At 37.5% G+C, this 16048-nt stretch overlaps 1 protein-coding gene across 5 annotated transcripts in view; it reads right to left on the bottom strand.

The window, feature by feature from the left end:
- Positions 1 to 15804, bottom strand: part of DHX40 (DEAH-box helicase 40) — a 52868-nt gene extending 37064 nt beyond the window's left edge. Inside the window, exons 1-9 of one of the 5 annotated variants that reach the window (XM_022552585.2) lie at positions 15626 to 15804; positions 14620 to 14787; positions 13450 to 13595; positions 11630 to 11749; positions 11203 to 11430; positions 10549 to 10615; positions 9448 to 9579; positions 931 to 1053; positions 281 to 380 (exon numbers count right to left, since the gene is read on the bottom strand). In XM_022552585.2, coding sequence (XP_022408293.1) covers positions 281 to 380; positions 931 to 1053; positions 9448 to 9579; positions 10549 to 10615; positions 11203 to 11430; positions 11630 to 11749; positions 13450 to 13595; positions 14620 to 14787; positions 15626 to 15737 — 1196 coding nt within the window. In that variant the 5' untranslated portion in view covers positions 15738 to 15804. Of the gene's footprint in view, positions 1 to 280; positions 381 to 930; positions 1054 to 9447; positions 9580 to 10548; positions 10616 to 11202; positions 11431 to 11629; positions 11750 to 12737; positions 12828 to 13449; positions 13596 to 14619; positions 14788 to 15625 lie in introns of those variants that run through there. The other 4 variants (XM_022552586.2, XM_022552588.2, XM_022552587.3 and 1 more) reach the window with 4 other exon arrangements.
- Between the last annotated feature and the right edge of the window lie 244 nt (positions 15805 to 16048).

Genomic DNA, 16048 nt, shown 5'->3' with positions numbered 1-16048 from the left:
GCGTCCGGAGCCTGTGCTCCGCAACGGGAGAGGCCACAACAGTGAGAGGCCCGCGTACCGCAAAAAAAAAAAAAAAAAAAAAAAAAGTGTGAACAGAAATACTATGTGCACCTCCTACTCCATTTCCTATTCAGAGCAATCAATAATTACAAAATATGATAGGTGATTACAAGTTAAAAAAGTGAGAAGGGAATTAGTGGAGGGCACAGAGACACAAACTTAATGCTTTATGATTAGCTAAGTGGCTTCCTCGGCTTTAAAAGGAATTTTAAAGTTATACCTGATTCCATCTATTGTCAAAGATGTTGCAGAAATATTGGTGGATATGACGCATTTTCTAATTCCAGGTGGAGGTGGCAAAAATATTCTTCTCTGTTGATCTAAAATATATGTAAAGAGAAAATACTAATTTACAACATGCATTTGTCAAACTCAAGTTTTGAAAAACTCATTTATTTTCATTAAAAGTTATTTTCTTCACTCTTTAATTATCTTGAATTCAAAATATAATAGCAAAAACTATTTCTCCTCATCTTTCACTATTAAGATCTCTAGATCCATGGCATCACAGATGATCACTGCTAAAATAAACCCTACAGCAGAGTCCTTTATACAGGTCATAGCTCCCTTAGAGACTATTTAAAAACTGTGGGCCTTGTCTCCATTAAAAGTCACATATGTCTCCATTAAAAGTCACATACAAAAAAAATTTTTCAAATAACAGGGTGTTTAGGACTCTGAAGTCTATCCAAGGACAACAGATTAAGAACCTCTCTATGCTTTAAAGACTGATTAGCTAAGGCAGTTTTTACTTTTTCAGGTGTCTGCCCAATTCATCACTCCAACTCTAAACAAGTAACACCACCCTTATTTCCACTATCCACACATTCTGAAGGGTGGGCCTCAGCAGCGATGCTTATAGTACGGTACCTTGCTCCTCTGGCCATAGTTTGTGGCACCAAAGATAAACATCTCCCTTCAACTGGGCCAGTCTCATTCTCCTGTGAATTTGGAATAAGGTCCAAGAGATGCTCAATTTGATTAAGCCAGTTTCTTGCAAAGAGAAAGAATTAACTTGTGAACCACAGGGAAGTGACTAGTGTATATGGAGGAAAGCTAGTCTAAAGAGAATAAAAAATGAATCATCCATTAGAGTTCACAAGAGAGTATTTCTGGGTTGCTGGCAATTCTCAGGCCTGAGTGTAAAATAAGCAGAAAGGTGGATTTGACCAGACTTGCCCTCCTGCCAGGTTAAGCAGAGAACAGGACAAGAGAGTTAATGTTTGCAAGGAAATGATTACAGCATAGGCAAAAGGAGATAAGTGATAAGACAAATCTCAATGCAATCTGAAAATTGTTGAATTAGGAACAGAAGAGTGAGCTGGCAGAGACAGGAAGTAATCATCAGAAAGAGGTTTAAAACTGAGATCAGAAATGAAGATAATGACAAAGTCTACAACGTTAAATTTTTGAAGGGGTGGCCATGGTGGGATGAAGGAAAAGATCACTTAAGCTAGAGAGGTCAAGCAAGCGATTTGGGTAGATCATCTATTTCAATGACATCCAAAAATTAGGAGTAATAATTCCAGGGAGTATACAAGTCAATCGATTGGGGTATGAAAAGAAATCATTAGCATGTCTATTTATATTTCTCATAACATCCTTTTAAACTTTTTATTTTATATGTGTTTACTATTTTATGTTATACATTAGAACAGTAAGTACATATATATCCTTTAAAAAGAGAAAAATTTTAAGTGCCTGGCTGCAATTTCCACGAGATATTTGGAAATTTGTTCAGAAAATTCACTCTTTCTCCCTGAACAACCTCAAGTTGTTTTCTTTTCAGCAGCCAAGAAAATCTTAACCAAACCTGTTTTTAAATAAAGTACAAAACCTGTTTCCAAAGAAAATTTTAAAAAGATCCATGTATTCGCAATATATAAAACAGACCGAAGTTGAACTATTATGAAGGGGAAAAGGAGTGGCACAGACAATCACAGTTTTAAAATTATGTTACTAGGCCAACTATCTCATTTTATAGATGAGAACACTAAAGCCCAGAGAGGTCAAGCAGCTTGCCCAGGATTTACATATAGACAGGCAAGTTTAAAACCAAGTCAAGTATTGCTGCTATTTTTCTAAAAATCATTCTGAAATTAATTTCACAAGTAAAAAAGTGCTAGAGGGCTTCCCTGGTGGCGCAGTGGTTGAGAGTCCGCCTGCCGATGCAGGGGACACGGGTTCATGCCCCGGTCCGGGAAGATCCCACATGTCGCGGAGTGGCTGAGCCCGTGAGCCATGGCCGCTGAGCCTGCGCGTCCGGAGCCTGTGCTCCACAATGGGAGAGGCCACAACAGTGAGAGGCCTGTGTACCGCCAAAAAAAAAAAAAAAAAAAAAAGTGCTAGAAAGGCAGCTTACACATAAGTGATAAAAATTATTTTTTAGGTGTTTCTTAGATTTAGGTAGCTCAGACGGTTCAAAGGAATCATATACTACTTTGTAGTTTAAGTTATATGTTTATACATTTATTATTTATTGTCTATCTATTCTACTACAATGTAGCTCTGTAAGAATAAGGACTTTCTTTTATTGTTTGTGGTGGTAGTTACAGAGGTATGTACATTGTCATTGTAGGTACATATGCCCAGTACCTACAATGGCTGGACCATAGAAAGTGCTCAGTAAAGTTCAATGAATTGATCAATTTAAAAATGCATGATATAAATAATAAATTGAGATCTTTTTACCTTTGAAATTCCACATTACCCTAAAATTTTACATAAATTAGAAATGTCCAGTCTGAGCATATTTATGAGTAACTCTGTTTTTCAATTAACCCATGTTTAAAAGTACCTAATTTTAGTCTTCAGTTCAAGCAAAATTTCAGTTTATCATTTTGTTCACTACAGTCAATTAAAAAGTCCTGGGGCTTCCCTGGTGGTGCAGTGGTTGAGAGTCCGCCTGCTGATGCAGGGGATACGGGTTCGTGCCCTGGTCCAGGAAGATCCCACATGCCGCGGAGCAGCTGGGCCCGTGAGCCATGGCCGCTGAGCCTGCGCTCCGCAACGGGAGAGGCCACAACAGTGAGAGGCCCGCGTACCGCAAAAAAAAAAAAAAAAGGCCTGAAACTGCTGTTTTGACAAGACTCAGGTTTGTTTCACATTTACATTTTACCCACATACTTTCACCATATTCCACAAGTATAAACACATGCCAATTTTATGTTTGTTTATAAAGGTTTGGGAAAAAGTTAAATACATGTATCCTAAAGCACATTCTCACTTTCCACAAAGAAAAAGGGAAACTGAATATTTTCATTAAGATGTAGCAATTCTCCTGATTACCTCCATGCACCTAATAAGGTACTAGAGTATAAATTAACGGTGGTGGTGGGGGGATTGGCAAAGAGGCAGAAAGGTTTTCCAAAATCTACCAAGAAATAAGGATACTGAGGAGAGACCACTGAACGCTCTTAATGGAGTAATGCTACTAAGATACATGTATGTGACATATTATATGTTAAGGCCAACTGAAACGTCCTCAAAGAATTTGTTCCAAATTGATCCCAAAGCAGAAACGTGTTTGAGAGAGAAAGTGTGTGTGTGTGTGTGTGAGAGAGAGAGAGAGAGGATATGTGTATAAAAGGAACATAAAGCTATAAACAGAAATTGTCAATCAAAGGGGGAAAAAAGATGATTCTGGAACAGAATAAAAGAGGTACAACACTGCTCAGCTCAAACTCTACCCGCCCCCAAAGTCATTTTTGGGTAAGTCAAAAATATCTTGAGAATTCTCACTAATACAGCTGAAATCAAACTTCTGACATAGAGAAAAGGCTTGAGATAATCAGTAAGTGCAGTTGAAAAGATAAAGTAACTAGAAGGAAGCTAAAAAATATGGAAGACATGCAATCCAACATAAGAATAATTGGTAACTCTGAAGTAGGAAACCAATAAATAGACAAGAGTTATATACAAAGATATAACCCAAGAGAATTTCCTTGAAATAAAGAATTGAATTTGCAGATCAAAAGAGCAACTAAGAATAATTTATCTTGTTTGTGGTGGTAGTTACACAGGTATATACATTGTCAAAACTCACTGAACTATATACTTAAAGCGGGCACAGTTTATTGTATGTAAATTATACCTCAATAAAGTTGATTTTTAAAAAGAGCACATAAAATTCCAGGAAAATTTTACTATAAAACACTCAACACCAAAAAATATTCTAATTAAAAACTACTGAACTTTAAGGATAAAAATAGAAATTTTCAGGCAATCAGACAGAAAAAGCAAATCACTTACAAGGAGGGGGAAAAAAATCAGGTTGGCCTCGGACTTCTCCGCAGCAACATTCAATGCCAGAAGACAACTGGACAACGTCTACCAAGTTCTAAGGAAAAGAAAGTGTGACCCAAGAACATAAAACCCAGCCAAGATGTAGCTCAAGTATAAAGGCAAAAGCCAGACATTCTTAAACAAAAGAACTACAAAAAAAAAATAACACCCAAGAGCTCTTCTATTAAAAAAAAAAAAAAAAAAGGTTAAAATCTAGCCAATCTATAATTAACTGAAAGTAACTTAGGAATGGAAAAACCATGGTAAAAGGATTGATAGTAAATACTGAATACAACTGAACAATGTAAAAATAACTAACAAAAATCAGAAGGGGAGGATATAGAAGAGTATCAGTACTTAAGTGCTCATCTTTCAAATCAGGCAACAGATAAGATCTCCAATCAAATATAGTCTAAAAAGAAGATATTAACTTCAGCTTAATATTTTTCATCCTTTTAAACTTTAAAGCACTCTTTTATAAAATATTATCTCATGTGGTAAAGAAAGATATTCTTGAAGTTAACAATTCCTTCAAGTAAAATTAAATACTTTTTTAAAAAGCAGCTAATAGTATAATCTCTCTCTTAAAAAAAGTATTTGTCAACCTATCTAACTACTTACTTATCCTTCTATATGTACACACACACACACACACACACACACACACAGATCTGAATAATGTTTTTTCTAATGTTAAAGATGGTTATTTCTGGATGGAGTTTGAGGTGATTTCTTTACTTTTACCTTTGTAAAACTGTGCACTGCTTGAATTCTTTATAATGAAACTGTATTATTTTCCCTCAATTGAGTAATTTTTCTTAAAAGAGAGACACCAACTATTAGTTCTGCATAGTGGAAAATGGATTTTTTTTGTACTTTTCTATACTTTTAAAACTTCTACAAAGGGCAAAAAAGAAAAATGAAGGAGCATATGTAAAATAAATCCATTTTTGTTAAAAAAAACACTAAACAATAAAATATATCTAAATGCATAAATAAAAAGGTCAGAACAATATGCCTCAAAATATTAATACTGATTATCACTTGATCATGTTGGTGGCATCTGAGTAAGTTTATTTTTCTTTGCTGATTTTATTGTTTTTAAAAAGTATATATTTCTTTTTAAGACAAAAGAAAATTTTTCCCATTTGGGGAGACTCCACATAGACTAAAAGTTTTTATGTGAAACTCATTAGCCTTATTCCCCCACATCTTTAATCTTAACATTTAAGGAAACTATCTTAGACACTTGGTACTTGCTATATTGAAGTAATAGCTTTGGTTTGCAAGCAGAAGAAAAAAAAACTATTTTTGTATTTATGCAATAATCTGAATGAGTAGGTTTTCCCCTTTTAAAATGTTGTACACTAATCCAAGGTAAAACTCCTCTCCTTTTCTTCATCTATTCTGGAAACACATGTACTGTTAGATTCTCCACTACTGAATAAATAACCAGTTATCAAATGTAGATTCACCATGTGACCTCAGGAACATCACTTAGCCTCTATCTGTAAAATTAAAAAATCTGATTATGCAAATATATATATATGGGTATATGTGCATTTTTCTAGAAAAACAGCCAGGCTTTCATTACTTAAAAATAAAAATCTGAGATCCCCACCCTCCACAAAAGGCTAAGAAGCACTGAATTAGATAATTACGTCAGTGCTAAAAGTGTCTAATTCCATGCAAATAACTGTCACTTATGAAGTAACAGGTATATTTCAGTTCATAAATTTTTGTGAGGGTTCAGCTTTCCCTAAATGCATGACCAACCTGAAGGAGTGTAAGACCTAAACAAAAAGGGGGAAGTCAGAAGAGGGAAAAGGTTTGAGAGAAACAAGAAAAAGGTTCAGACATAGTGTTTGGTGTAAGACATTAATAGAATATCCAGCAGAAAGTAAAAAATCTGGAACTCAATTTAACAAATACTTAGTCAGGACTTTTTCAGTGTTTAGTACTTGTCCTCAGGAAGTTCAAAATCTCATAGAGGGGATGAGGCAATCGTAACACAAGATAAATGTGTTAAGTGCCACAAGAGATACAGTAAAGCACAATGAGGTTCAAATGAAGAAGAGAGAAAAACCAGCTGTGAGGAGGGAAATCAGGAAAGGTTCTTACGGAGTTGGTTGCACTTGTGAAACAAAATAGCATATTTCAACCAGTGAAAGGGGAGAATAAAAGGGAAAGGAGGAGTACAGGTTCAGGAAAGAGCAAACACAGAGTCACAAAAATGTTGTGGGAAGAAAAGGAATCAAAAATCTCTCTTACATTTTGAGTTTGAGTGAACACTGCAAAGGCTGGGGCTTGGGGGAGTTCAGCCCAGGGAGCAGGGTCACATGACCCTGGTAGTACAAGGGATACCACAGCACCTCTTCACATTTGACAGATGAGAATTTTTTATGTCAAGTAGGGAGGTATTTTAAGATGTCCCTTTAAAACAGTCAGCCACCCTCATGGCTAGCCCAGAAATAAGAGCAAATATAAAATATCCACCTCATAATTTTTACTTATTCACTAAACCTAGGTCCATTTGTACCCCCTCACTCCAGGCTATAAGCAGGAAACTCTTCTTCCCTCTCCTCACTCCCAAGTGCAAGTTTTCTGTTCCTGAAGCTAACAGGAAATAAAGGAAATAACATGATAATGTTATGTGTCTCTCCCCACAACCCAAAGTAGCAATAATAAAGAAAATAAGTGCTATATTGTATTTACCAGGCTTAGAAAGAAAGCCTTAGATCCCAGGAACCTGCCACCCTCTCCCTACTTCATCCAACTCCACCTCACCCATTACTTAGTACCTCATCAGCTCCATCTAAATGCCTCTTTGCACTGTTATAAACTGCTACAATAAATATTGTTATGATCATAATGGATCACCAGTAGCTCACCCTTACAGTGTCCTTGGAACCAGAAGGGAAACTAAAATAAACAAACAAAACCCTTTAATAATGGCTCTACTCACACCCAATCCCACATCTTTACCATTTACGCATATACACCAACAAAGAAAATCACATACACTGGGAATTAGGGCTGAAAGCTGGTAGAAGTCATACTGGAAGGATAATGAATACCAAGTTATTAAGTTCGCATTATAATTCAGCTGGCAATAGTAAATGGCTGAAGGTACCCAACAGGAGACTGACAGAATCAGAGCTGTGCTTTTGGAAGATTATGTTTATCATGGCAGGTAGGATGGTAGATTAAATCAGGGAAAACAAGTTAGCAGGATATGTTAGCAGCTCAGGAAAGCAAACTGAGGATCCCAATTCTAATGATGACAATGAGAAAAAAAAAAAGAAAAATGAGTGATCTGGACAAGATAAAGGTAAAAGAAAACCTGTAGGAGTTGCCACTTGTTTGGATTGTATGATCTAGGATGCACAGACCAGAAAGCCCTGTGAGACCCACCAGGTCTAGAGTGCAGGAGACTGAACTAGAGACAGCGTTCAGGAGTCATCACAAAGTGACAAATGAATCCTAGGAGGCAACCTCTCCAAAACAGAGAATTCTAAGAAAACAGCAAGCTAAGGATGAAACCTTAGGGAACAGTCACATTCGGAAGGGAACAAAGGCCAGGGAGGGTGGGAAGACAGCAGCCTTATAGAAATAGTGGTCAGGAGAACCAAATAATTATCCTAAACAACAGCATTTAAGGAGACTTATATTAACACAAAATCAAAATACAAATAGAAAAAAGCCATGGTATTTGAGGAACAGGCGGTCACTAGCAACCTTTTTTTCTTTCTTTTTTTTTTTTTTCCCTCTCCCGTCGCGGAGCACAGGCTCCGGACGTGCAGGCTCAGCGGCCATGGCTCACGGGCCCAGCTGCTCCGCGGCATGTGGGATCTTCCCGGACCGGGGCACGAACCCATGTCCCCTGCATCAGCAGGCGGACTCTCAACCACTGCGCCACCAGGGAAGCCCACTAGCAACCTTTAATAGTACAAAAACTGAATTTCAGGAAGATAATCAAGAAGCAATGGCAGATAGAGAACATTATTTTCAATATGGCAGTAAAATGGAAAGAATGAAATTATTTACTTTATATAGAAAAAGAAAAAATATATATATTATTAATAGTTAACAACAAAGCAACTGCAACAGGTTTTGAATTATCTTATCAGTTATAAAGTAAATTATAAAAGTTAGTAGATAAAATCTCAAAAAAAACAATGAGAACATTAAATATCTAATAATGACCCTACAAATTCCCTTTAAGATGTAAAAATCTAAAATAGGTCTCAATGTTGAGAGCAAGGGCCCAATATCATCACAAAAAAGATTTCCAAAATAGCACATGGTCTATGGTTATTTACCAACACATATATTCCTGAACATTTTTCGTTAATATAAGGATAAGAACCACCTACTCAACAAAAACAAAACTACACGTAAAATATAAAAACATTTAAATGCTTTTTGCATTACATTAAATGCTAATCCCAATCAAACTTCAAATAGGAGGCTGCAGGTTAACTTCCCTTTGCTTTTACAGTCAAATTCCATAATAAAATAGTTTTATAAAACAAATTCTAAACCTCATTCAACAATATTATGAACAAATAGAATGATAAGAGTTTGCATTTGCTCTTTGAACTTAAAAAAGAACAACATTGCACTTGAAAAGTAGACTAATGTGTGTAGCTACATAAAAAGAAAACAATCCACTGGTTTGTTTCAGATATATAAGGATATATAAAATTTCTAGAAATTCCGTGGCAGTGGCAAATCAGATTTGACTTATGGTACTACTATCAAGGAATTATAGCCTTAATTTCAAAAAATTACCAACAATATTTTTGTTCTGCTGGGATAAGACATAGGCCACTCTTAACAATAGTAAGGGGGATAGATGTCCAAGGTCTTGAAAAAGTGAATGTGAAAAGATTTCAAGAAAAAAAAATCACTTCTCTCAAAGGGATGCTGATTGGTTCTCCTAATGCTCTGTTTCTTGATCTGGGTGTTGGATACAAAGGTGAGTTCACTTTGTGAAATTCACTGACCTAAACACCTAAGATCTGAACACTGTTCTGTATACATGTTATTATTCAATGAAAAGTTTTAAAAATCAAATTTTCTGTTCTAGTGAGGAATTACCTGTTGTCATAGATCCATAACACGGCAATATTAGCAAGCCATCTAGAGTGGTATCTTGGACATCATAATCATAATCAACAGACTCTGCCATCTGAAAAAGTAACTCACAACTTTTTTCGATTTCAAACTGACCTGAAATGAGGGGAGAAAATAATGTCAGCAACTGAACAGCAAAATTAATTTAAGAATAAAAAAAAACCCTTCTAGATTAATATTGGTTTTACATAATAGTTATTTTAAATCTCTCATTTGATCTAAGGTAGATGAACACAAAAATTGTACGCAATCTCAACAATAATAAAATTAAAAATAGAAGAAAGTTTCCAAGGAATTTAAATCTCTAAAGGAATAAAAATGTTTATAATCATAAAGCCTTTCATCTTGCTAATATGGTATATTTGAGGAAGACTCAATAAAGTTAATCATTACCATAGGGGAGGCTAGTCCAGGAGATACTACATTTAGGTGTATTTCAAAATGCTTAATTAAGTACCTCAAAAAGGCTAAGAGATTGTTACAATGTCTCACTTCTGACAGGGGTACAAGGCAGTGTAGGAGGTGAGCCATGAAATTACTCATATCTGTTAGTAAGATGCTGCTACTTGAAAAATCACACTAGTCTGAGATTTAACTATTCTATTTTTGACCTCCAAAAAACGCTTGTCTATGAGACATGGATTCTACACCTTATGTACTGCTACCACACAGTACCATCCCACCACTCAAAGAAGAAAGGAGCTAGTAGTATGTCTTTTGAAATAATGAAATTAATCATTCAGATCCAGGACTGTTTAGTGTGGTTAACAGCTCTATATAAGATAGAGTAATAAAAATATTAATATTTTACCATTTAATATCTTTCTACTATAAGTCAGTGTATTTTACCTATGTTTACTAATGAGACTCATGGTTTTTAGGGCAGTGTAGAATTACCTTATATATCTTGTAATAGATATAATATCTAAAACTACTCAGAAAATCATAAAAGGCTAGGATAACATGAGTAGAGCCTAGATTTTCCAACAAAGGTAACACTGTATCATGGTGCCCCGCTCCCTCGTACAAATAGTAAAATTTTTAAACCTGGTACTGAATGCTCACCAGTCAGAAAAACCAAGATGTCTCCAGCCATTTCATTCAAATGGATATCCATGGTCACTTTGACAATCTAAAGCAAGAAACACAAGCATAATATGCTAGTGGAAATACAGTCCCCCCACCACCACCACCTCCCCTAGTTCCACAGAAGAATTAAACTTGATTCTCGAAAGTCCTAGGACCTGGGACTTCCCTGGTGGTCCAGTGGTAAAGAATCCACCTTCCAATGCAGGGGATGCGGTTCAACCCCTGGTCAGGCAACTAAGATCCCACATGCCGCGGGGCAACTAAGCCCGCGTGCCACAACTACTGAGCTTGCATGCCTCAACTAGAGCCTGCGTGCTGCAAACTACAGAGCCCACGTGCCCTGGAGCCTGCGTGCAAACCACAACTAGAGAGAAGCCCGTGCACCACAAAGAAGAGCCCACATGCCACAACAAAAGATCCTGCGTGCCTCAATGAAGATCTCGCGTGCTGCAACTAAGACCCGACACAGCCAAAAATAAGTAAATAAATAAATAATAAATCTTTTTTTTAAAAAGTCCTAGGACCTATGAGGGCTGCCATTAAAATAATAGAGACAAATAAATTATCAAACTATTCAATCAACTAGAATCATAGATACAGAAAAGACATAAAAAGGATGCCAAGTAATACCGCTTGAATATATGCAGTATTTTCTCTATCTCGTGGACCAATCAAATTGCAGAATTTTTCTCTGACCGGATAAAGCCTTCCAGGTATATCAAATATTGGACAATTTCCAAAGAATGCAGAGAGCTTGGCTAATTCCATAGTTGCTGACATCACTACGACCTTTAAATGCTCTTTCCTATTAGGAGACTTCTCCTGAAACAGCTTCTTCAATAAACCAAATAAGATGTCCTGAAAGAAAAGTAAATTTCTAATAAGTCACAAGTGTACATAACAACCAATTTATTTTAAATATTTTGCTCTCCTAACCAAAGGATTCCCATTTGAATAGATTAAAATGTAAGTAAGAGAAGGCAATTCACTATACAGTACAAAGCTACCCAAAAGAACTAAACTGTCTAATAAATAACCGATACAGTAAAATACTCACTGTAGTTAGAGTTCTCTCATGGGCTTCATCCAATATAATGACACTGAACTTGGTAAGATTTGGATCTCCCAGGATATGTTTCAGTAAACATCCATCAGTCATGTATTTGATTGCTGTTTCCTAATGTTCAAACAGCAGAGTACATTAACATATACATAAAAATAAAATCACAGAAATTCATCCCTGCTTTGCAAACTAAATTTTCCCCCTCAGGTGTACAGATATTAAGTGACCAAACTAATCTGATGAAATAAGAGTACATAAAATAGTCTAATAACATGTCTAATAACATGGATGGTAAATTACGAAACTTGTGATCTATACAGAGACAGGGATAAGGAACTAAGGTGAATATTCTGGAATAAAGCAAACAAAAGTGACCAATAAGGAAATACAATGAAGTCAGTGGAAAGTGGTTAAGATAATGTAATGACTTCAGATGAGCAAGTTGTGGGAAAACAATAATGAAATGGAATTCATCTCCCTGTCTCAGCTGCTATTTTAGAGGACTCAAGAGAAAAGGTAGGTGCACCATTTCTCTCACTCTCTTCTTCCTTGACCACTTTCCTGCTACAAAAATAGGGTCAGTCGACTAGAATTAAAACAAGGTGAGAGGGCTTCCCTGGTGGTGCAGTGGTTGAGAGTCCGCCTGCCGATGCAGGGGACACGGGTTTGTGCCCCGGTCTGGGAAGATCCCACATGCCGCAGAGCGGCTGGGCCCGTGAGCCATGGCTGCTGAGCCTGTGCATCCGGAGCCTGTGCTCCGCAACGGGAGAGGCCACAACAGTGAGAGGCCTGCGTACCGCCAAAAAAAAAAAAAACAAAAAAAACAAGCTGAGAGTAAGGTCCAGAGGAGGAGTTAACAGCAATGATATCCATAAAACAAAGGAAGAAATAAAGAAAGAAAAATCCCCAGCAGTGACCACTAGGAAGGCAAAGACAGTATTTTGGGGAGTCATTCTTTGCCACTGTTGATGGCCATTCCTATCAGGGACCATAGGCAAATCAGAGATTGTTTTGTATCTGGTACAGGATTAAGAAATCCTGAAGGAATATAAATTGTAACTATGAACTATTGCCATGAATACAGAAGATGCTCAATAAATACCTGATCAATGACTTTGTTCATTAAGCTGTCAGTTTTCCACTGACTTCAAGAATATAACCGTACAATATGGATGAACCTTGAAAACTTCAGCTAAATGAAATAAGCCAGACACAAAGGACAAAATATTGTACGATTCCACTTGTACAGGGTACTTAGAATATGGAAATGTATAGAGACATAAAGCAGAATAGAAGTTACCAGGGACTAGGGGCGGGGAGATGTGAATGTGGAGCTACTGTTTAGTAGATACAGAGTTTTTGGTTGGGATGGTGAGAACATTCTGAAAATAGATAGCAGTAGTGGTTACACAACACTATGAATGAACTTAATGCCACTGAATTGTTCACCTAAAAATGGTTTAAAAGTAATACAAATGGTAACTTTTATTTTATGTGCATTTTACTGCAATAAAAAATATTTTTAAAGAATACAAATGTAAGTTACATGCCAAGGATCCTTACAGCGAAAACACATGACAGTCCTGTGAAAAATCAACATAACTGTCACATAAACTAATTGAGAAGGGAGAAAATGGGATGAATTAGACACCCCAGGACTAGAGCATTAACAATGGGCAACACAAATTAATTCTAATCTGAGGCTTTGTTTCTTTAAAATATAAATGGAATTTTGAAGTCAAAATCTTTCATCACTTTCTCACTCTTTCTATAAATTTATAGTACTTAATTAAATACAAGCAAAACTTTTGTACCTTAGAGCTGCAATCGTCAAAACGAACTTGGTATCCTACTTTGGATCCCAAAGTGCATTTCATTTCTTCAGCAACCCTCTGAGCAACAGATATGGCAGCTACTTTTCGTGGCTGAGTCACACCAATCATACCATGTTGTGAAAACCCTATCAAAACCAGAAGTAAAAAAACACAAAAATGTTAACAATTGCTTCCCATTAGAGCTAAATTGTTTCTGGTCAATCAATACAAACTGTTCAAGTGTTTCTAAAAGAAAACTCTGCCAATTAACAACACACTGTATTACATTTGCACCATGGAAATTTAAGTATTAATTAAAAATAAGACTACATATTAATAGCTGTTCTAAATGTATATATTTTAATTAATTTTTTTCAATTTCAGTCTAAAGATTTACTCTAAAGAGTAAGCCAAGAATTTTTAACCCCTAGGAATCCATAAAATTCCACACACTTCCTAAGATGGATTTAACTTTGCCACAGAAGTTTAAATATACCACTTTTCATAGATTCTACAAGCATATTTTACTATTTTAATATCTTTGAAAGGGAGATGCATCTTATAACTGATGGCATTTTTTTTATTAATAGTATGTAAAATAGTGGTATGTCTTAATAGACGGCATCTTAGATTTGATGCATTAGAGTAAGTTAATATACACTACAAAATTTTTATAATATCCAACATAATTTTGCTCTATACCAACCTTATGATAGAAAGTTTTACCGTATTGAAGGGAAAGACACCGTAAGGATAATTTGTTAGCTGGCTTGGTGTTAGTAGAGTCAAGGAATAAACAGTTACCTGATAACACTCTGGAGATAGAACCAAGAAATACTAATGTCAGCAGCAGATATCAATATATCCCTTCCCTCGGAAAATTATTTCAGTACCAGTGGTCAAGAGTCTACTGCAAGACAACCTTATTCTATAGCACAGAATCAACTTCTACCTATAATTCTATTTGGAATTATTATGATAACTGAAAATGCCATTTCAACTAATCTGAAATAAGACCGTAAAAAAGCAAGGAAGATGTAGGGACAGTGTGCCAAGACAAGAACTGGGACTGTAAAGCAAATGATGTGCATTTGTGTAATACAGAAGTCCTATTAGCTTTTAAGAGGATATTTTTAAAGTACTCCCAATATTTTCCCAGAATAAAATTACCTGCTTCATATAGATATTTTGGGAGTTGAGTTGTTTTACCACTTCCTGTATTTCCAGTAACAATAAGGAATGAATTGTCCCTCACAGCTTGAATAAGCTTTTTTCTTTGTTTTTGAATAGGAAAAGTTGGAGTAGTTCCTCCCTCCTGTGATGTGCATCCTTTCTCTTCTGTAATGACAGGGGGAAAAATTGTGCAATTCAAAGGCCTGTAAAGATATCTCTCATTCAATCTCCCAAAACTGCAAAGGGAATGACAATAGAATTTCAGGGCTGGAAATAATCAACCCATGACTCTTCAGTTAAATCACCTACATCCAATTTGCAAGCGAGGGTTTATAAACCCAGAGCAACTTTTTAGTGAAATCAACTTGAGCATTTGCTAATGCATGACTCAAAGTATCTGACAAAGTTAAGCCTAGCACAAGGCAATGTATTTGCAAGCATACCTATACAGAAGCACAAAACCCAATTTTATTAAACAATAGACCAAAACCTGGAACACAGCAGAAAGACTCTCAGCTGAATTAAAAGCCACCTGTGTTTGCTTCTGATTCACGGTTCAAGTTAGGTCCCTGTTCAGAGTGACTGATATCCCAGAAGGCCAAGTGGTGGGTAACCATGGAAACTGGCTCCTGGAAACTGGCTCCCTCATACCGTACCCAAAGGCAGGCTGGCGGCCCGACGAAGGGGCGGAGGGGGGGAGGCGGGAATGGATGGGTAGAGAACAAAGGCTTTATGAGCCCATTTAAGAGCAGAACGCGTTTCGGCGTTGGGGTTCACTTTTTTGTCCCCCAGCAGGGTTTTCACCCAACTTGGGTCTGGGACCGCCCCCCTCTAGACCAAAGTCCTCACTGGATGCAAAGTTCCCCTCCGGCTTGGAGAGCGACAAGAACGCTGCGGCCTCCCCCCCTACTCTTCTCTGCCTGCCTAAGGCGGACTTTTATCCCCCCCCAGAACCCCCATGCCATAACTCCCGCTGGCCTCCGTACTGTCCCGCGGACCGCACCTCTATCCGCGATGGGAACTGCCGAAGGCCGCTCTTCTTGGAGGTCTCTTGATCGCTCACCTTCCTCCTGCCGCCTTGGCGCCCTGCCCGCGACGGCGGGAAACCGGGACATAGACCTGGCCCAGAGCGGAGGTGAGCACGTCCACCGTTCTGGGAAGATGGGAGGGGAAAGGCGAAGACGCGCCCTGATGACGTCAAGGTGTTTACTTCCGCGCGTGCGACTCGAGCGAGGGGAGGAGGAGCTGTTCGATGACGTGGCGCGAGGCAGCCGGAGAGCTGCCCAACAGTTGCGACCCGGCCGCGAGCAGAGGGCCCACGCTCGAGTGTTTCCCGCCAAACGCCGACGTGCGCTGGGGCTCCGCCGGCGAAGCCAGCCCAGAAGTACCGAAGGGACCCCTCCTGTTTCTCCTCTTGTGCGCAAAA

Source organism: Delphinapterus leucas, chromosome 19 (genome assembly GCF_059928025.1).
Source record: "Delphinapterus leucas isolate spDelLeu-1000000601 "Yukka" chromosome 19, BTC_Dleu_Yukka2, whole genome shotgun sequence".
Classification (NCBI taxonomy): domain Eukaryota; kingdom Metazoa; phylum Chordata; class Mammalia; order Artiodactyla; family Monodontidae; genus Delphinapterus; species Delphinapterus leucas.
The sequence above is the reverse complement of the archived record's forward strand: the minus strand, read 5'-3'. Positions and strand labels throughout refer to the sequence as shown.